We start from the raw sequence: 22029 nt of genomic DNA, 5'->3' as shown, positions 1-22029 counted from the left end.
ATATTTTTGAAAGTTTGAAAATCTGATTTATTAGAAGAGTGGGCACTATATTAATATACTAATAGAATGACTGGGTCAGTTTCTTCTTTGACAATATATTGCTTTTTTTCCAGCATATGCATATTTAGTTTCTGCAAAACTATAGACATACTTTACATTGTGCAAAACTAAGCTTATACTCTTTTGAATCACATAAGTCAATGAGTTAATTTTTGATATTTTGTTTTAAGAGCTGTCACTGTCAAGTCATAAAAAAAGGCCAACCATACTGAACAATTTTAATCACATTTTGACATACCACAACAAGAAGACATTTTGAGATGACAGTGGGTTTATGTAAAACCGATATATTGAGTGGTTACTGCTGTATTATTTAATATATATAAATAGGTATGAAGATATGTATTCATTTAAAATTACTTTGATGCCTTTCTTTCATTTTTTTCTCTATTCTTTCTGCTTTCTTCTCTCTAGGTCCTGCTAGCAAGTAGCTTTATACCACTATATGCAGGAATTAAACCAGTGGAATATAAAGGAGAGGTAATTTTTCATCAACTACCAACTTTCTTTTTATATGTTCTTTATTTATGATGTAACTATTTGATATTAAGGGAAAGCAACTGCAGTGCTGTATTTTGTAAGATAGTTATTGTTTCTGTTGATGTTGCAGATTAACACCAGGAAAGTTAATACGAGTTTGCTCGTGTGTTGTGTCAGAAATTGTGGGTGCTGAGACTGAAATGATGTCTGTAACGTGAAGCTGTTTCTAAAGATAGTGTCTGACACTGTGAGAAGAAGCTTGTTTTACTAAAGATTCTTCTCACCACAACCTGTGTTACCAGCTTTAAAATGGTTTATTTTGCAGTTTAGAGGACCACCAATGTTTTTTCTGTTTGATGGAGGGAATGATAGGGGAGGTTCTTGGCAAGTTGGATGCTACTGGAGTACATGCGTTTTCATGCATGTTGTTCTCATGTTCTGTATAGAATTACGTGCTTACCAGGTACCTTCAAATCCCTTACGTTTGGAAAAGCATTTAAAGAATAAACTTTTCAGGGGTGTACACTATTATAAGAAAACCTTTTCACAGTTTTCTTAATTTAGCTCCAAGAACGTTTTTGTCTATCTTACATAAATATATTAACACTCTAAGAATAATTTTAGAAAATTATTCTAGCATGAAATTATTATAGCATGAAAATAGCTATTTCTTTCTGAGAAAAACTACGTGATACTTCTTCCTTTATTTCCTTGTATTCATACAAATGATTCTTCTCAAACCTCTGTAATCCTCACAGCCACCCTGCCAAAAAGCCACACAAAACCATATATATTTTCCCCTAGCTAATAGTTGTTGTGTCAGAAAGCTTTTCAGCTTGAGAATTATATATATGACAATACATATCAGCTGAAATATTTGAAGGGTTTAAATCAGTATTGTTTGACTCTTTGAGTTAAATGGAGACTGCTTACAGCTTCCCAGGGTCTGGAATTTTTTGTTGATTGGAGTCTCTATGTTGCTTGTGCCATTTCAGAGGGGATCTTTGGATTTTTAGGTTCATTCTGCCATTAGTTAAAGGGAAAAAAGTGTCATTGTTAATTTTTTTTGTGGTATCCTTTCAATTAAGAAATTGAAAAGTTGGCCCAGAGTTTTGTCCAAAACTTATTTAAACCCCATTTTATTGGATGAACAGTTCTATTATGATTGAATAGGTATTTTAATATTTACTGAAGCCTTTTTAGACCTTTTTTTTAGCCCTGTAGTATTTACTGCAACCTTTTTTCTAGGAGACAGTTCTCATTGCTGCCTATGTTTATTTTTTACATTCAAAAGTTAAATCAATGAAAGTTTCACAGAAACTGATTCTTCTCTTAGTTGAAAGCTTCTTTTCATTCCCAAAGCTTCTTACTGCTCCCCTTTAGTGAGATGCAGAAAAGAGTTTCTGGGAATGAGGTTGCTTTCATTTATTGTTATTTTTTGGAATGATTAGTTCTGCATGTCTACACTGACTTTTCTCATATTCTGTGAAACAATGCATTTGTGGATTGAATTTTTTTTTTTTTTTTGAGAAAACTGTTACCTGTAGATGCTTGTGACTTCCATTCTTTAGTCCCAAGTGCTTAGAGCGGGATAAGAACAAAACCTTGGGCTCTCTCTTGCAGTAGTATTTCCTTGGTTTGGAATGAGGATATGTGGGTGTGTAGTAGGGCCCAGAAGCACACATGGTAGAACCAGATACATGGCATGTAACATCATGTTCCAGGCATGGTAAGCACTAAGTCAGTAAGATAGATTGGATATTGATTTGGCTCTGCACAGTCACCTATCATATAGCATCATGTTTCAAGCTTCCTGAAAGCTTGACTGTAACAGACCAGAGCTCTATCTGTCTGCATTTACATTGGTTTCAGGAGGTAAATTCCTTAGGCCATAAGTCCCTGGTAGCATGGAATTCAGATTACTGCCTGCTAGGTGCCTGAGTCTACAGGCCTTGTCTGTGCTTTAGAACAGTTGATCTGGATCTTCTCTGAGCTACATATATCACCTGCACACATAGCACCACATCATCTGGGAGTGTTTTTGAAATGTATTTCACTATATTACCTCTGCTATGTTACTACTACCATTATGCATCATAAGTAAGTAAGTAAGTAAGCAGGTATGGTGCACTTTTGCTGAAATAGTATCAGAAAATAACCAAACCTTTTGCTAGCCTGCCCATACTGCCTACGGAGACTGAACCCTAGGATTCAGTTTACGGTTCATGGCACTTTAGTTTTCTTTTTAGGAAGAATACTTTCTGGGGAGCATTTGGCTTCACTTTGGGTTTAGCTAGTTTACCTGCTAGTGTGCATGCTTGCAGGCTACAATCTTGAGATGTATGAGCTAAATTTCATGTTATGGTGAACATAACATTAATCTCTTCATATTATGTTTTCTTCTGATTTGATGAGCCTAAAAATAATATGACAAAGAAAGAAGTGTCAGATAACATCTGAGAATTTATTGTCTGTTTGTGGCCTTAACAGTTTATTACCTGGGTTGGGTTTTTCAGGTACCCTTGGACTAGGCTTCCAGTAACACCGGTGCAAACCTGCTCCGTGTGAAATTATCTTTCTCTGACTTAGTTTGGTGTCCTTTGACATGACAAGGTTAATTTTTAAGACAGATAAAGATGAGCAGATGATTGAGTTGACTGTATTTGATGATGAGTCTGTAGTTTGTGTGACTGTAGTTATTATGGAACAGCTTTGTAAAAACCAAACTGATAAACGGGTAGATTGTGTTAGGTCAAGCCCACATCCTTGTTCTCATTGGCTGGTTTGGTTTTCATTGCACGTTATTTCAAAACTTTCTCTGTCTTTACACTGTACTAGATATTAGTGACGCTAATTCAGAAGTTACCAGGAATTTGTCTCATCAGCTAAGAAGCATCTTTCAAGAACTGATTAATGAAATTAAAAGAAGCTGGGACATCACTTTTTTTTGTCTGCAGTAAATAAATGTTTTATAACTATGAAACGCAAGGGACTGTGGAGATAAAGTATTTTTGACTGAAAAGCAGTTTCTCCGAAATGCTTGAAAGAAAATAAAACAACAGAATCTATAGAAATTAGTGCTAAATAAAAATTACTGAGATGCCCTAGTAAATGTTTTGGTTTTCAAATAAATATTGAAGTTACATAAGAGGAGAGGGGAGAAAAATAAATAATCAAAATTTTTAAAAGTGTGAGAACTTTTAAGTTGTAGCAGTGCTAAGCTAGACTTGTGAAAAACATTAATAATGTCATCTGTTACATTTTCTTTGACATGGCTTAGACAGGGCATCCACTGTACTTTTCACGGTAGGAAATACAACAAAAAGCCACTCGCTACTACAAGGAACATGGCATATGAATCAATAATAAACTACTATTTATAGATACACACAAAAATCTGTGGTGTTAGAAATGTTATGGTATATTGCAGCTCTACTCACAGCTATCACAGCAGTGCTGTAATAGAAGTTTGAGAAATCTGAAAGATAGCTGTCGTTCTGGAATTTTATTCTTTTTTTGCCTTATTTTCTAAGACAAAACAATCTCAATCCTAAGCATTGAGAAATATGATGTTTGTGCAAAGTGAAGGAATTCAGTGATGGATTGTGGGTGCTGACATAAGGTAATGTCAAGAGTCAAGTGCTAAAGCATACAATGAAGTAACAGGATGAAAAGGACCATAGAAACTGTTGAATGTTAATATTTATAGCTTATATTTTGAAATCAGGAACATAAACTTCATCTGAGATAGTGAAGAAGGAGGGTGGTGTGGGGAGACTGTGCAAACATTTAAATGTCATAAAAAACTTCCTAATCATATACTTTTTGTGAGAGCTTTTTGTTGATTTGGGGTTTTTTTAACTTTTGTTACTGTTTTCTCTCCCTTGGATGATAAAAGAAGTGTAGAATTACTAGCTGAATTTAGATGTGTAAAGTTCAGTGAGATGCTTTTGGTCATCAGACCTCATGTATGATGTTAGTGAATGCATCTAACCAGCAGAGGGCTGTTGGGTTTTGGGTTATGCATGTAAGCATAGAAAGAAATATGAAGATATAAAATATATTAGCCAGAAATATCACAGCTGTCCTGCTTATACTGGAATGGAATTTGGCCGTGGTCCTTCTAAAGATCAGATTTGTGCCTCTAGATCTCATTCTTCACTATACTTAACTCCTGTCTGCTCCCTCCTATGTCATAGCTGTTCAACTCCTTCCCACCTTTACCCTCCACTTTCCAGCTGCTGCTGTCTTGTGTAGTGTATGTAAGACATGAGGCTCTGGAAGAAGAATCACAGAAGAGGGTAGGAGTGATGTGTGGTTTTGCTTGTGCAGTCAGTTTACCTGCACCTACAGATTGTGCAGCTCCTCGTTTCAATCAGAATAATGTTCTAGAGGAATATACAGCATTTAATGTGATTCATGTGTAATATTAAAAGTCTTATATTTTCATGTGTGTGTTGAGAAAAATTCTGCAGGGGGCATTTTATTATTAGATTAATCAACGAGCATTATCAGAGCTTGATAAATACATTACACACAAATATGCACATTATGTCAAATGGTCATTGATTCATAACTCTGTGTGTACATTGTCAGTTCTTTGATATTTATGCCACATATTCGATATTATCCATTGTATTCTTAGAAGGAAACCGGTACATTTTCTTAAGAGTGGACTGGAGGAGGCAAGGTCAAGAAGGAAAAAGTATTCCATTATGATCGTACTGTACTAGAGTAACTTGGAAAATACTTCTGTTTCCCAATAGAAGTGGGTTGATGGTGGCCTTACCAATGGCCTTCCTATCTTGCCTTTTGGAAGAACTGTGACGATTTCTCCTTTCAGCGGTCGATTGGATATCTGTCCACAAGATAAAGGACGTGTGGATCTTTATGTTAAATTAGCAAAACAAGATATGATGGTGAGTTACTTGTTTATTAATTACCTTAAAAGGAATAAAAGGTACTTCTGCAGTTAAGTTTATGTTTATATTTAAGTGTCTATTTTGTGTTATATATCAACTTATGTAAAGTTTTGGCATTTTCTGGTTTGCAAATGGAGGTTAAACCTTTTCTTAGACACAAGGGAAGGAAAATGTAGAATAAAGAAGGAAGTTTGAAAATCATTGATCTAGTACAAAATTGAGCACATTATAACAGGCTGTTAAGTGTAAATAATATTAGGCTTGCTTTACATATCATCAGTCTATGGCTAGGTACAGTGTTTATAGGAAAAAAACCAAATTGAATACCTCAGTAAAGGAGAACTCCAGAACATTTCTTCATACTTATTGAACTCTATTGCTCCAACTGAATTTAAAATACAAGTTTAAGTTCTACATTTGAAGTGGTATGCAGTGACTTGTCACCACATTGCTCAAGAGAGCTTGTGAACACCTGTGACCACAAGACTTTTGCAGAAGTCTTGTTAGAAGTTTCAGAAACATTTCCGTATGTTGAGATATAAGATAAGACTATTTTTTATTGCCTCCTTTTCATTGTTGACATTTCTGTCTTTGCAACCTTTGTCTCATACACTTTAACTAGTCTTGCTTCTTTTGACATGATGAAAGAAAATATTGAATAATGATAGACCTAGTGGTCAACAATATTCCATTAGAAAGAAACAATAAATATTAACAATAATTGGTACTTTAGGTTTCTTTTTAGACAGTTTTTAATGTTTTCTTAATTTTAGTAAAATTAGTGTTATGTAATGTCATTCTAAATTGGACCAGTTTCTGCATCTTTATAATGTTTCGCAGAGAGATTTTAAGCATGGTAGTGCTTGGCAAAAGGTCATAAAGTATATATCGAAAATATACACAATCACTTCCTGTGTATTTCTTGGTCATAATTTGTATCTAATATCTAGTGTATCTAGAGGAGGAAAAATTATTTGGTGATTAGTTTAGTTTAGAGTAGAAAATTAATTGCTTCTGGGGTCATGCATGTGCAGACTTGTGCAGAATCTCAGAAACATTTTAAACTAATTGATTTGAAGCATCTCTAGCTCTTAAAACTGTAAGAATGATCACTAAGAACCATTTTTTTTCAGCAATATTGTAATCCTCATAAATTGAAGAATTGTATATCTTCATTTATCTATATTGGAATGTTAACAATTTTTTGTCTCTTTTAATCTCCTCCATCTTCTAGAATGAATTTGAGTAATTGCTTATTTTAAATAATGAAGATGATGTTGATATTGTTTAGCAAAATTGTGTATAATAAAGTATGTGACGAAAATATTAAGTTAATTTTATAAACAAAATGTTCAGAACATTATTGAATTTAATTATATTTTTTATTTGGCCATAATTTAATAAAGTCTGTTTTCAAGAATAAAGCTCCAAAATATTTATACATGATGGAGTGACCACTTAAAAAGCTGAGTTGTCCTTAATTGTTGGTAATACAAGCTACGTTTATACTCATATGTACACATTGCCTGGGAATGTTCCCAAGGATGTGGTTGTTTGCACTAGTAAGTTGTCAAAATATTATTCCTTGCACAAGTTTAGCATGTGCCAGCTACCACTCTGCCAGACAGTTTTGGGATTGTTTCCAGACTTAAAGTGTTTCAAAAACTTTGGACAGTTTTACAGGCAGACAGTCTGTTTTGGATGCTGTGAGTTTAATAGTGTGTATGTGGTGTTTGTGCCAGTTTGTCTTGGCGCTCAGCAGTGAACCTGGACGTGGTTAATTTCCTGGTGAAGACACAGCCTTGCTGCTCTTTTGGTTTTGCATATGCTACATGAAACACGTGACAGAACAGTCACATCTAGATAAGTTGCTTTAACAAACTAATTTGTACCTTCTTGCTCTATTGCAGCTGTCACTGGCCAACCTGGTAAGACTTAATCAAGCTTTGTTCCCACCAGACCAGGAGAAAATGGAATCATTGTACCAAAATGGCTTTGACGATGCTGTACGTTTTTTGTTGAAAGAAAACTGGTTTGAATAGATGGCACATAAAAAAGTAGTGAGACATGATGGCTGTCAAAACACAGCTACAGGCTTCATGGAGAATCTCAGGGATTGCTGCCTCGGTTGCTGTTTGTGAAAATAAAAATCCTAATGGACTTGAATCTGCTTCTGCTGAGAAGGTGTCAGTTGCACTCCAAAGAACTGTATAAACATGTCAGAATGGAAATAGTGCTTGCCTGGTGGATGTCTTGTTTTGAGGAGGTTCCACTTAGATTCATTTTGCTTCAGCTGGGGATTTCAGTGGGGGATTTGTAAAATTATCATAATAACAGAAATTTGGAAAAGTCTTTTTCAATGTTATTTCAGAGACAAATTGATGTCATATCATGAAAAATTGCAGTCTATATTATTCACTTAACATACTTGTGAGTAGTAATTGGATGCTCTCAATGTTACTGATCTAAAGCATTTCCTGCAGTGTTCTAAAGGACTTGAAGATTAAGCACTAGCCGCAAAAAATAAAACATTTGCACTCTTATTTTGTATATTTTTTCACATTAAAAGTTCTTAATTTTTCAGTGAATGTGTTCTTTTAAAATTTGAAACACTGAAATTTGTAGCAGAAGTGTGATATAAAAATAACTTGTAAAGAAGGGTGTCAGATTGTCATATTTATTACGTTTTCTTCCTCTGCCAAAATTGAATAAATATATTTTCTTGAATCTTTTGTCAAGAGTTCATTTATAAGTTTCTTGGAATGCTATACCTTAAGTTCAGGATTTTCAGTCTTAATGTCTAAATGCTAAAATTCACAACTGTTTATTTAAAAACAAAGAGTGTTTGGTTTATAAGTATGGATTTTAAGTTGGTTTAGTAATATGTAAAAAATTTAAAAAAAAATGAAGGTTGAATTAAGCATGTATGAAATTTAGAATTCCTAAGAACAACTGAAAAACCTGTGGCTAAGGAAAAAAAAAAACCTTCTATAGCTGTTTGAAAGCCTCTTCAGCATGCAACCACCAGATTTATATTCATATGTAGATTGCATCAAATTAGGATTCATGAGCAGGGATTGAATTATTTTATTACTGTTTTTGATAATGAAAGAAATTAAAAAAAGGAAAAGGCTGATGTAAGGCCCCTTACTTTCATTTTAGAACAGCAACTCTTTCTGGATGCGTGAGATTCTGTATACAGTGAAAACAGGATAGCTTGTGTGATTTGCACATCTGTAGGACAGCATTTTTGCATGTAAAGCTGCAATAAGTTACCTTCGGTCTACCAAGGCACCTGTGCCTCGCTCACTTGCATTCTCACTTATAGAGGATAACTTTCAGCATGAATAGCAATCGTAGATAATGCTGCTAAAAATTTCTCTTATTTCGTGTTGCTCTGCTACGGTCGAAGTCTCTGATTCAATGGAATCAGAGACTGTTTTGGAATTCTGGTGGAATCTTTAAACAACTCTTTTTCACTGAGGGAAACAGTGAGAAATCCAACAAGATTAAAGTTGCTTAGGCTTTGTTTCAACAGTAGTTATATTCTTCAGGGAGTGAATATTAGCCTTTTTGAACGGACGAAGTTCTGAGGTTTTTACCACTTTGCAAGTTCTTCAGTTGTTGTGGCTCTTTTCTAGCTAGTTATGCTGACTAGTAACTAGAATTTTCTGTTAGAACATCATAAATCAGTTGTGCTGAAAAAGAATCCTTGCTACCTTGTGTTTCTCACAAAAGCCTAAGGTATTAGGAAGTCCTTTTTAACAAGTCCTAAATAAGTGGAGTTGAAAATCAGTTAGTGATCTCTTTTTGTCAAAATATACCCCAATGAAATAAATGAATTTTTAATTTCAAGAATACTTCTTAAATAGATTCTGTTGCTTCTTTTAGATTCATTTTAGGTGTGGTCCTTGTGTGGCTGAAAGCAGAACCTGCACTCATCAGAATTTTCTGGTGGACTTGCTACACAAGTAGGCTGCATAACTATTTTTCAAAAATATGTTACAAATATCTTAGAAGGTTGAGGGAAATGAAATTTGCAAAAACTCTTACCTACTTTGTACCATGATGCTGTTGATAAGTGTTGCTATGAATATAATTGCAAACAATACTTATAATTTGAATAGAAGGTTCTGTTTCTGCTGAAACATTGCTAGCTCTTCTAGCTATGTTGTCTGGGAAACCCTTGCTTTGGTTTATTTGGGTTTTTGATTCAGATTTTATGAATACTTTTGAAAATCATTAGTACAAATAGTCAAATCTAGAAAATGAGATGGGCTAAGGTAATATTTTATCATGAGAATGAATGTATTTTTAATGACAAAGCATGATGTTAATATCTGTTCTGATATTACTTCAGATAATGCTAAGGATACGCTAAGACACTTTTTCTTGTTTAATTATTCTGTGCTGAAGTATACTTAGGTAAGATGTACAAATCCTAAGAGACTATTAAGAATATATAATTTCTGTGCTGCATCTGTATCTTTCTCTCTTGATCTATAAAGATTGCTTTAGGCAGCAAAGATCCTTCTATGCTGAAATACTTTTATTGATTTTAGGAAGCTAGTCTGAGATCCTGTTATACTCCAGAGATGTGTCTCACATGATTTAGGTATTATTTGGTCAGGGAGTAATTTTTTTCTTAGAGAATTTCTTATCTTCTTAAAGAAAGACTTGTGTTCAAGAATGCAAGCTATATGGCAACACTGTTTCTCCTCTAGACAGATCAGTTACCACCATTTTATGTTCATAGGCAACAAAGGAACAGCAAATTTGAAAAAGATTTTTTGTATACTGACAAAGGAGAGAACTTGTGCAATTATAATTGTACTAGGGAAAGATGGAGAAGCATTAAGAAAATGGTTTTCCAGATTTATGAACTGGACAGCTGTGTAGGACTTGGTGCCTTACATTTTAATTATAATTTTGATAAGGATAGACAACATGACACCTACTGAGACTAGAAAATTGGCATTTCAATGTGAGAATAGGAAAATACAATAGTTTTCCATCTCTCCTCATGGAGCTGCAAGTAAATTCTAGAAAAACTTACTATGAAAGGAAAAAAACGTAGAAGTACTCTAAAGACCATGTAAGTCTGTCTTTAGCCATTAGTGTTGTCCATAACTGATGAAGTTAATTTAGGCTCTTTTTCATGACACAAGGTAAAGAGGGCATGCCCAGGTGTACTAAGCCCAAGTCTTCAGTTAAAACTTCACTCTCTGCATGCTGAGTCAAACAGAACAGCTTCACCTCTTTTTAGAGCTATTGAGGAAGATCACTTCAGTCCTTGAAATGAAAGAAACTCACTCCTGTGTGGAAATTGGATAGTGGTTGGGATGTAGCATTCAATTAATGCTTGTGTTCTTGGATTTCATAATTTTCATGTTTCAGAAATACCATGAATTTTTATGTGAACGTATCAGTGCTCTGTCTAGGATATTCAGGAGGAGTACTGTATTTTCTAAGAGCTCTGTTTTCCTAAAAAGACTCGACTCTGAACTGTGCTCTGACCTTGAAAAATTTCGTCACCTTTGTGTGTAGAGATTGGAAATGAAGATCACTGTAAATATGCAACAGTTCTTTTGTTAGCTAATACAGATGGCAATTGGCTGTGAGTACTAGGCTAAACAGTAATGCTCATCATCCAGAGGTAGGTACTTCTATAAATATCTGATACCTAAACAAGTACTTTATTTCTTCAAGAGCAGTTCTTCATATGAACTTCAATACCCATCCTTTCTCCTACCTCCCTCTTCATATGAAGATGAATTTCAATCCTTTTTCTCATCTTCTTTCATTTCTCTAGGGAAACTATATGGCATGCATGCTATTATCATATATATTTTTCTGAGGTCCAATAAGTCTGTGAAGTGTTTTCTGTCCAGTTTTCCACACTCTAATGTAATTTGTACACAATGCATCCTGAAATCTGTAATTATTGTTGAACTCCTAGCTCAGGATGTATTAAATAATCCTTAATATCAGATGAAGTAATTGGAAGTGACTGTTTCAATTACTATTTTCCTTTAGCTTTTCTACATGTTTCCTATCAGAGTATATAAGAGATTTGAAGGTAAACTTGAGTCCTACTAAGATTATCATCTCCAACAGTATCTGCCCTGCCTTGGGCAGAGCATTGCCAGCAGTTCAAAGGTGGTGATCCTTCCTCTCTACACGGAAGAGGCTAAACCACATCTGGAGTGCTTTGTCCCGTCCTGCGTTCCCCAGTACAAGAATGTTATGGAATTTCTGGAGTGAGTCCACTGCAGGCCCATGAAGATGATTAAGGACTGGAGCGTCTGATATGTGAGAGGCTGGGAGAGCTGTGATTGTGTGTCCTGGAGAAGAGAAGGATCAAGAGGATCTTACCAATTTGTATAAATACCTGAAGAAGATGGAGCCAGGTTCTTTTCAGTGGTGCTCAGGGACAGGATCAGAGGCAATGGGCACAACATGGAACACAAGAGAGAGTCCGTCAAAACATCAGGAAACACTTTAGTGTGAGAGTGACTGGGTAGGTTGCCCACAAAGGCTGTGGAATCTCCTTCCTTGTAGGTATTCAAAAGCCTGAACAAGGTCTTGGACAACCTACTCTATCTTCAGTAGGGGTGTTGGAATACATGATCTGCATAGGTCCCCTATAACCAGTAGTTCTGTGATTCTTTGACTTATTGCAGGATCCCCATTTCATATAAATATTAGTTTTCTTAACACTACAATGTGCACTTAAAAAACAAAAAGTGTAAATCAAAAAAAAGGGATATTTCACACATCTAATATTAAGAATTTTTGTGTTCTAAACTCATTCTGAATTCTGTCCTATTGTTTCATTCTGTGCTAGGCTTCCATAAAAATCCATAGCATTGCTGACTGGAACATGACAAATAATGTCTTCATGCTGTTGGTGTTAGGTGGTAGAACATATTACATAATATGTCTTTTCAGTTCCCCTGAACTGTCTGAATCTTTAACCTTTCAGAGTAGAAGTTTATGTCCAATTTCTTTGGAAGCAGCTTTCAGCTGCTTCTGAGAAGTGTGTGAAAAACTGCAGAAATCCCATTGACCTTCATTTGAAGGACCATTGATCTGAAGTGGAGGCAGTGTTATAAAGTGGAAAGAAAAGAACTAAATCTAAGTATATATGTTATCTGAATTTAGATGGTTTTTTAAATGCACCTTCTAGCTGTGCCTGCTAGATTAGGTATGAATTCTTCTTGTTTTTTTGACAAAAGGTCAGAGCTGAAGGGTTTTACTGAATACATTGACCTCTTTGTGCTTCATGTACTTGGAGGTGACTTTGGTTCAGTGACTGTTGCCTTCAGTTCTTCACAGAACTGCATCTGTGGCTCAGATGGAGTTCACACCTCACATTTAAAAGGATGGAATGTCTGTATCTTTGCCCTCTAAAACTCTATGTTAAATATATAAACATTCCCTGTATTTAACCCCTTAATATTTAACCCAATTTATAATTTTACCTTTAAAATTAAGAGACATGTATGGATGCAGTAAGGATTTTATTTTTAAAAGAGTTTCAAAGAAGGAAATTTCAAGTGCTTCTTTTTGCTGGAAAAGAAATGAACTATGTATTTACACCCACAATTAAAGTTTGATTTACTCATTCTGGAAACCTAAATATGTATGACTGCAGATGGAGTTAGTTCCCAGTTTAGGTAGAGGAGGAGGGAAGACCATTGTTTAGGTCTCAATGTCCAAATAATAATAAAAATAATAATAATAATAATTAAAAAAAAAATTCTTCATAACTTTCCCTCTATCCAGATGTTCAAACACAGCCTATCTGTCCCTTTGAAAGTCATGTTTCACTCTAAGCGTAGTAGCCAGCATTTTCACCAAAAGCAATCAAATGGTCAGATCAATTTCCTGTAATTATTTGGCATCTTTACTGATGGGGAAAGGAAATATTTAACAAAAAATGGCTAGTGATGAAGTTGAATCCAGTGAGCAGTGTATACCCAGTTCATACTACACAATTAATGTATAAGGCTGTAACTTTTGTCATTTTATTCTATGAACTGTTTCCGTTCACAAAATATATTTACAGTGATAAGCAAATTTGAAACACAGTATTCAGCTTGAAATATTTGACTGGGGAAAAAATGCAGTAATTTAAATATTTTGTCAAAGTATTCATTTCCTTCAAGTCACACATACATAACTATACCAAGGTTGCATTTCCTCAAGTACTTAATTACTATGCAAATTATGGTAATCTCCTTCTATGCAATTTAGTTGTATTGTTGTTATTTACTTAGATTCCACAACTATTTTAAGCACTGTAAGTCAAGTTTAGAAGACACATTTTGGATCCAAGTACTTTCTATTACAGTCTTAGATATGACACATAAGCAATAAACTTAAGCCCTACAGCAGTAAACTATGTAGCCTATCTACCTGTCAAGATTATTTCGGTAATTAGTATTTCTTTAAAAACATGTAAGTTACGACTTTTAAAACCACATTAGGTATTTTCATTCTGTTGGAACATGCATTACAAGGTGGCATAGCTGGCTAAATAGCTAAGAGTAGAAGGAGTTGTAGGGATTTGTAAATGTGGGGGATATGAAAGGAGTTAGAAATAAACCAGACAGTGCACTGGGAGCATGTGAGGAATTCCTCTCTGTCAATCTGTCATTACAGTGGGCAGATACTGTGTTACAGAACTGCATTTTTAAATCAAAGAAGCTGCCTTAACCTGGGTAAAAATAAAATTGTGACTGTGTTCTTGTGTTTGAAATAGAAAAAACCCCAGTGTATAAGGTCAGATATGTTGGCATTGACAAGAGGTTTGAATACCTTTAGCATTTACAGTATTTTGATGATAGTTACATACACTAAAGACCATTTCAGTCGTAGCTGCATGGAGTGAAAACTTCTTTAACTTGAAAAAATACGTGAACAAAAAACATTCCATGTTACTGAAGAGATTTGTGGGTATTTTCTTTTCTACCTTGATAGGAGTAGCACACACCACACATGCTCATATCTTGGTTACTGCACACACCTTTTTCATATCATTTTCCTTCCAGTGTCACTTAAAGTTCTTATTATTGACATATCTTCATATTCTTGATTAAACCCATTATTAACTGGTCTTGGTGGCTGTTCATAAATCCATTCACTTTGCAGGGTAGCACTGCTCTCTGTATTTCTTGACTCATTCTTGCACTTTGTACAGCATTGATGAATCTGTTGCAATAGTCCACAACAACATATATTGTTAGGCAGTTTAGAGAACAGATGGCTACCTTTACTGGTATAGCAGTCCATTGCTTATTCTGAATTGGTTTAAAAGTTGTTATCCATATTGCAGTCAAAATGAAATGTGAAAATAGTAACTTTAATTACACCTTCATAAATTGTCAGACTATTAATTACTATTATTATTAGTAGTAAAAATGTTAGTGATATGTAAACTAAGTTACTAATACCTTTTTGGTTTATAGTTTATTTGGTTCTAACTTAATAAGTGGAATATGGTCAGATGTGTGCCATTATGATACAGCAGAGTAATTATGGTACATTTTGGTTTAAAATTATTAAGAACAAATACCTAACAGCATTAGATCAATTAATTTCAGTGAATTACAATCTTATATGATGAATTCTAAGCCTTTACAGGCATCACAGTAAGGGCAATTCATATTGTACTCAAGAAACAAGCTGAAAGTATGTCTGACTGTGTACCAGTGATTTCATGTAATGCTTGTCCAATTCCCAGTAGGGAATAGGAGTGCTGTGTAAGGTAAACATGCTCAGGTATTCTTCCCAAGAATGCCAAGGAAGTGGAAGGATTGAAAAAAAGCTTTATTTCAGATGCAAGGACCACTTTTTTACGATGGGATGCGGTGCACTGGGCCTCCAGGGGAAAAAAAGGAAGTTCCTGCCCCCTCAGGGCCTCTTTTATCCTCTCTGTTTCTCCCCCTCCTTCCCAAGACCTCTGTGCATGTCTGTTAGGGCTATCTTTCTCCTCTCACATATCAGACAGAGAGTCTGAGAGCTTCTCTTGCTGTGTGGGGACAGGGGAGGGAAGCATTGAAACTGCTTTCCAGAAAGAGTTAGTGTTTAGGCAGAAAGCCTTCCTAGTGAAAACAGAGTTCCTAACTTTCTATTACAAATTCTTCCAAAACTGTGTCTATCCCTACAGCTGGGAGAGACATTTTCATTCATTTTTAATTCTTAGGTAGTATAGACAGGGTTTTTTGGAGATAGATGTCTTCTTTTGGGGAGGATCCCCAAGTGCCACTGTAATGACACAGTTATCAGGCACAGGTTTCGTTGGGATAGTGCCTTGGTGTGCCCTAGTCTGAACTTGAAATCCCTGAGAAAGTTTGGCAGAAGTAAGAAACAAGGCAACAGCTGAGTGGATTTTAGACTAAGAAAAGGCAAGTCAGACTTCTTCCTGAGGTCTGTACAGAAGCTCCCTGAAGGCTTTAACCAGCCATGACATGCTGGATTTAAGCAGTGGACTGTAAGGGCCAAAGGACCTTTGAGTCATCTAGTCCCACTTTCATTAGTTTACGCTCTGATTTTGACACAATGTACATTTTCATGACAGGGCACATTTGTCATTTAGTAAAGAAATGACCTTTAAAAGTTATAAACTTCCTAACTTTATGAATTTCAGTGTTGGTCTACGTGGTAGGTTGAGCCCAGCCAGCAGCCAAGCATCTGCAGAGCTGGTTGCTTGCTCACTTCTCCATCCCAAGAGTGGGACTGGGGAGAGAATATGAGGAACAAAACCAAAAAACCTAATTTGTCAATATGAAGACAATTTAACAGGTGAAGGAGAGAGCTAAAAAAAAAATAAAAAAATAAGAAAACAACAAAACAAAACAACAAAAAACCCACAAGTTGTGCAGGGGAAATCACTCACCCCCTCCATTGAGCAAAAATTGCCCATGAGCAATGGGGAACTCGAAAGCAAAATAATCCATTTGTTCTTCTTCCCCTACCCCAGCTTTTATTGCTGAGCATGACATTATATGGTATGGGATGTCCTTGGGTCATTTGGAGTCTGCTGTCTCATCTGTGTCCCCTTCCAACCTCTTGCCCACCCACAGCCTCCTCTCTGGAGCAGCAGAGTGAGAAAGAGAAAGCCTTGATGCCATGCGAGCACTGTTCAGCCAAATCACTGCTGTGATAGCAATTGTTTTAACCACAAATCCAAAACAAAGCACCATACAGACTGCTATGAAGAAAGTTAAACTCCATCCCAGTTTACTGCTACTGCTGCTACCGCTTGCTAATTGTGCTCACAGTGACTCATTTTAGGAGAGACTCACTTGTCTCACTTTGTATGTTCAGATGCAATACAGCTTCCGGCAGGCTTCCACTGCTATTGTGTTTTAGGAAGATTTGACTGTTTATCACATCTCTCTCTCATATCTTGTCTCCTACGGCCTGAACTCTTGAACATTTCTGGTTTTGTTGTGGCTTTGAGGTAACAGTACTTAAAAACTGGTTGTTAAGGAAAACAAAACCCAAACCTTATTTGACCTGGAATGGCAATCAGATACCGTAAATGTCTTTGTAATCTTGTAATTTATGTCACTGGTGCTGAGTCTTATCTGATAATGAATTCCTTGGCTGTGCATCAGTAACAGCAGAGAGGGAGCTGTTGCCATAATGCCAGGTTCAGTGCCACTGAAGTAGCCCCTTTAAGTAGTACCTTTAACTAGCACAAGCTGAGGAAGACAGAACAAGGTGAAGGAAATCATTGGTTCCCTGAAAGATCCATCTTTCTAGACATAGAAGAGCTAATGGTTTAAAACTGTGTTGATTCCTTAAGAGCTAAGTTTTCTTCCCCTAAGCCTGTTAAGTTTGGTACCTATTCCCTCTTAGTCCAATTTAGCCCATGTTTGTTAACTTATAAGGGAGTCTTCTATAGTAGCTTTAAAGAGAGACACTGTCGGTGAAGCAGAAGGAGTTTTTGAGGTATCATATAAATTATAATCTTGGAATTACACTTGCAAGTACTTACATTTACTTGTAAATGTAAGTAAAGCACATTGTACTGTTGAGGGTTAGGCAGGAATGCAGTGCCATCCATGGTTTCAAAGACTTGCGATGCTGATTTGCCTTGAGTTCCAGGCATAGCTCAGATTGCTTCAGCACAGATTTATTTCCTTCCAAATGGTTTCATTTACATGAGGGATATTCCCAAGTAGAGCTATTCATTAATAACTGGCTTTTTAGGTTTTGATTCCATAAAAAGTACTTGATTAAAATGATTATGAAGTTTTTTCCTGAAGTAGGGAACAGAGCCACAAATAGAAAAGAGAGAAGGATTTTTAAAATACTATGGGAAGCGTAAGAACTTTCCATGGGTTTAGACAATTTTGTACACAAACATTTTCTTTTTCTGTTGCAAAAATATTTTCAAGTTTTCAAGTTGTCAGGGTGCTGCACTGCTGGACAGGTAAATGTCCGGCAGTGGCCCATACCAATTAGTGAGTGGAAGTGGGCGTGAAACCCTTGCATGACTGGTTGGTTGGTCAGAACATGAGTAAGACAAAAGATGAGCAGACATTGATGTGTGCCCGGGGAGCCCATGAAATTAGGAGCTGGAGCCCAGAAATACGAAAGGAGCAGGATGTCTTTCAAACTGCTAATCATTTAAGCGTTTGTTTTCTCTTTTGTTTGCAGGTTAAAGTAAGAAGATCAGCCAGCAACATAGAAAATAGCTTCCCAATTTTCAGCAAGCTCAGAAAAAAACCATATAATTTCTCTATGTGTCACAGCTTCATGTTTTTTTACTTTAAGGCTGTGTCCTCAAAACATTCATAGGGTGTGGACTATACCTCTAACACTTTAGTTAACATAAAATGAAGCGTGCATATTCAGGCTAATCTGCTTATCGTTTCTTTCCATCAGAGGATGCTACCCATCTTTATGTTTGTATTATTTGTTTCTGAAGTTATTACTTACACCAAAAGTTATGATAACTGTGGTGACAAAGATGGTGTATCCAAGAAGAAGGAACCAACCCCACCAGATCTCATCCGATCTTATACAGTCTTTGCATTTGAAATCTGGAAGAAAGAGAAAGAAAATTAAGTACTTGAAACAGAAAAAAAACAGTTGCTTTTCTGATAAGATTTCATTTGAAGGATTAGTGAAAATTGACTGAAAAAGCACTGTTGCCTTTGATTTCATCACATTTTCTTATGCTGTTTTTTCAGCCTTGTTAAGCTTCTCTAGAGAGATCTCTTTTCTTCTTTTTAGTCCAGACATGAAATTTTTGGATCTGTTGTAAATTAATTATACAATGAAAAGTGAACAAAATTCCCAGTTCAGAAGAAGTGGGAAAATATTACGTAGGAGAAGCAAGGTAAATGATAGTTATCTTACTAAGTCTCAGACTTTTTTTTTCCTTTTGTTTTTTAAGCTAAAACAAACATATGGTACAATAGTCAATAGAATTTCCTTGATTCCTCTGGTTTTTTAGGGACTCTGAAGAATTGCTTTGGGTGATTGTTAAACACATGTGGAATGAGAGAGATGCTGTGTGGCATTTAGGACTTGCTAGACCCTTTTGTCTGGAAGGTCCATGTGAAGAAAGTTTGGTTCATGTGAAATGGTGTATCTTGGTCACTGAGGTCATATGCCCAGCAAGATTGTGGGAATTGCATTCATAATTAGAAGATGGGGAAAAGTTATAAGTTGTTGAAAATAATTTTACAATCAAACAGAAAGAAAATTCTGCTTCCACATATCCCTACTGTCATGTACACTCTTTCTAAAAACACTCACACTGCTGTGTGAGTTGACTGTACAGCTTTTGAGTAACTGGAAGAGAAAGCACAAACTGCATTTTTTCAAGAGACCATTTGCCTATAAATACTGAAGAAAATGATAAAAATTATTATAATGGGCTTGATTTGGGTGTTTTTAAATATGGTGTAAAAACTCAGCAAATGTCTGTGGAGGAGACTAAGTATTTAAAATAAATACATAATTTTAACAAATGCCATATATTTTGATATGTAAACATTTAGAATTCTATAAAATATATAGTCAGAGTTCTACTTCACAGTGAACTGGTTTAGATCCACAGAAACTCACTGTCTGTCCAGCAGTATAAATAGTTCAAACAAAAGGCTTACCTACCCTCCCCTACTCATATGACTGTAGACTGGTCTTTCACACCCTTCCTCTGGCAGAGGCAAGCAGTGGGAGAGAAGAGGGTAAGGCTGAATGAAAATTTAATTCACCTTGCACACATCAAGACTTTTTCTATCACTCCCAAACACTCCTTACCATGCACTGTTAGCTTGGTGCCATTTCCACGTTTTCCCTGGATTTTCTGTGTTAGCATCACGTCACAAAAATAGGAGTTACTGGCGTTCTGGTCAACGTTGCTGAGTTTCAAGATGGAGAATCCCCTGACGATGTTTTTTGTAATGTGTACCTGTGGCCCACCTGTGCTGGGGCTCGACTGGAGGTTTTGCTGGTTGTGGAAGTCAAGGCCTTTCCTCCAGTACACGACTGGCTCCTCGTCCTCCTCATTGGGGTACTCAAATACACACAGCATCCACACTGTGGAGTTAAGGAGCACGCTGGCATCTTCAGGGTATTGCATGACCAAAAGCTCTGGCCCACTGCTAGCTGTAATTTGAACATGTATACTAAGAAATGTATTTTCAGAAATTACTGGTCTGTGTTGAAAGAGATTCCTGAAAGCTAACATGAAACACTTTTTAAAATGGTAATAATCCAGAAGAGTTTCTAGGCCATACTTTTTAATCTGGGTGAGAAATAAATATCTTAAAAAATCAGTATATTGCATCAATGATGATATTTCTCTACCCACAGAAAACAAGTCTCACCTCAGTTGAATGAAGGAGAGGTTGCTAACTTTTTGAAGAGAAAGAGGTGGCTCATATCTGAAATACCTTGCGCATTTTTATCGGGCTATAAAAAAAAATTAATCCTACATAACTTTTTTCTTTTAAGTTTGTTGGTGTAAGTGAATATATACACTTTTACAAGTGCTCCGAGATGCAGTTTTATAAAAATCCTGAAATAATACATTGTCCAGCTCAACTCCATATAAAAATATCAGCATAGATATGAATGCATATTTTTCTGCTTTTCTACTCAGATATAACTTTAATTTTCTGTCAGATTAAATTTTAATTTCTATCTACTACTTTAAGTAATTTTATACTTTCTTTTCCCTCATTTTTGCTTTCCTTCATAAAAGAGCAGCTTGAAGAGTTTATGATTTAAAACTGAGCAAATGACACTTTCATCCTTGATCAATAAATTAACATTACCTTCCTTGAGCAATTAGGGTTTGGAGAATTCTGAGCTAAAATAAATAAACAACAAAAAAACCCCCTACTTACCTGCAGAGTGAGTGAAGTAAATTGTAATAATTTCTAATATACCAAGTGGCATCATTTTCTTGGGATTTCTAATGCAAGATTTTAAAACATCAGCCAAGACTACTGATACCACAGCTTTCAGGAAGCAGTTGAAAAGTAAATTAAACTCTCGTAAAAACATGTTTTTAATCTTGTTTCTAAGGGGAGGTTCTTGTGGTTTCATTTGCTGTAACTATTTTCCTTTGTACCTTCAGACATCCCGGACATCACAACATATTAACTTCTAACAGTTTCAAATTTAACTCCACTGGGATTATTTTTCCAATCCGAGAATTTTCTTGGGATGACTAGAAGTAGGATCAGTTTTGTACGGCAGATTTCCTCAAAGATGTCCATCCCCCAAAAAATGCTTAAACCCCCCAAGACTCAGAGCAGTGCCTATGATGTAATACAGCAAAGTTTCCAATAGAGGCCTAACTGATGCTTTTGCCTAAAGTTCCATTTGTGCCTTAAACACCACATGGATGAGGATGGCTTTGCTTTATCTAGTGTTGATCCAATTACACAAATCAAATATAGTACAGGAATGATTCAGAGGAAGTGCTCTTTGCTGAAATGATACTGAATGTCTAATTATCATCCTGCAGTCCATGACACGTGAACATTACCTGCCAAAAACTATAAAATGATGAAGAGGGCAATGTATTTAAGCTCCTAATATATACCGTCCAAATTTATAGGAGCCTGCTAGGTTAGTTAACATTGTGGTAGCATCTTCTACAGACTACTAAATTTCGTCCAACAAAGTTACCCCTAGGCTTAGCTAAAACTTCTTGTCATCTCGCCTCACTGCCTGCAGACTTGAATGTCTGGTTTTGACTGAGATGACTTCCACAGAAATATCCAGTTTTGATCTGAAGGCTTTGAGAGATAGAGAGTCAACAAACTAAATGGTTAGCTGCTGTGATGACTAGTCACTGTAACTGTGAAGGGCTGTGTCTTCATTTGTATTCTGAGCACTGTCTTCAGCTTATCATCACTGAAACAGCTTTGACATCTTCTCTGTAGCCCTTTAGTACCTCCTTTTTTTTAATATTATACTTATGCATTATATATGATAATCTCCTGATATTCTTTAAAAAAAAATTAAAAAAAAAATCCCTAAATGCATGCAAGTCTCCTATTTGAAGACATCTTCATCCTGGTAT

General features: G+C 35.8%; 1 protein-coding gene across 5 annotated transcripts in view; it reads left to right on the top strand.

Annotated features, from left to right (window-relative positions):
• The window catches only part of PNPLA4 (patatin like phospholipase domain containing 4), a 32955-nt gene extending 14601 nt beyond the window's left edge, over positions 1 to 18354 (top strand). For 4 of the 5 annotated variants that reach the window (XM_064646562.1, XM_064646563.1, XM_064646564.1 and 1 more), the window contains 3 exons: positions 475 to 540; positions 5307 to 5459; positions 7373 to 8189. In XM_064646562.1, coding sequence (XP_064502632.1) covers positions 475 to 540; positions 5307 to 5459; positions 7373 to 7504 — 351 coding nt within the window. In that variant the 3' untranslated portion in view covers positions 7505 to 8189. Of the gene's footprint in view, positions 1 to 474; positions 541 to 5306; positions 5460 to 7372; positions 8190 to 18137 lie in introns of those variants that run through there. The other variant, XM_064646565.1, reaches the window with a different exon arrangement.
• The last annotated feature ends 3675 nt before the right edge of the window (positions 18355 to 22029 follow it).

The sequence above is a fragment of the Pseudopipra pipra genome, chromosome 2 (genome assembly GCF_036250125.1).
Source record: "Pseudopipra pipra isolate bDixPip1 chromosome 2, bDixPip1.hap1, whole genome shotgun sequence".
Lineage (NCBI taxonomy): Eukaryota > Metazoa > Chordata > Aves > Passeriformes > Pipridae > Pseudopipra > Pseudopipra pipra.
The sequence above is the reverse complement of the archived record's forward strand: the minus strand, read 5'-3'. Positions and strand labels throughout refer to the sequence as shown.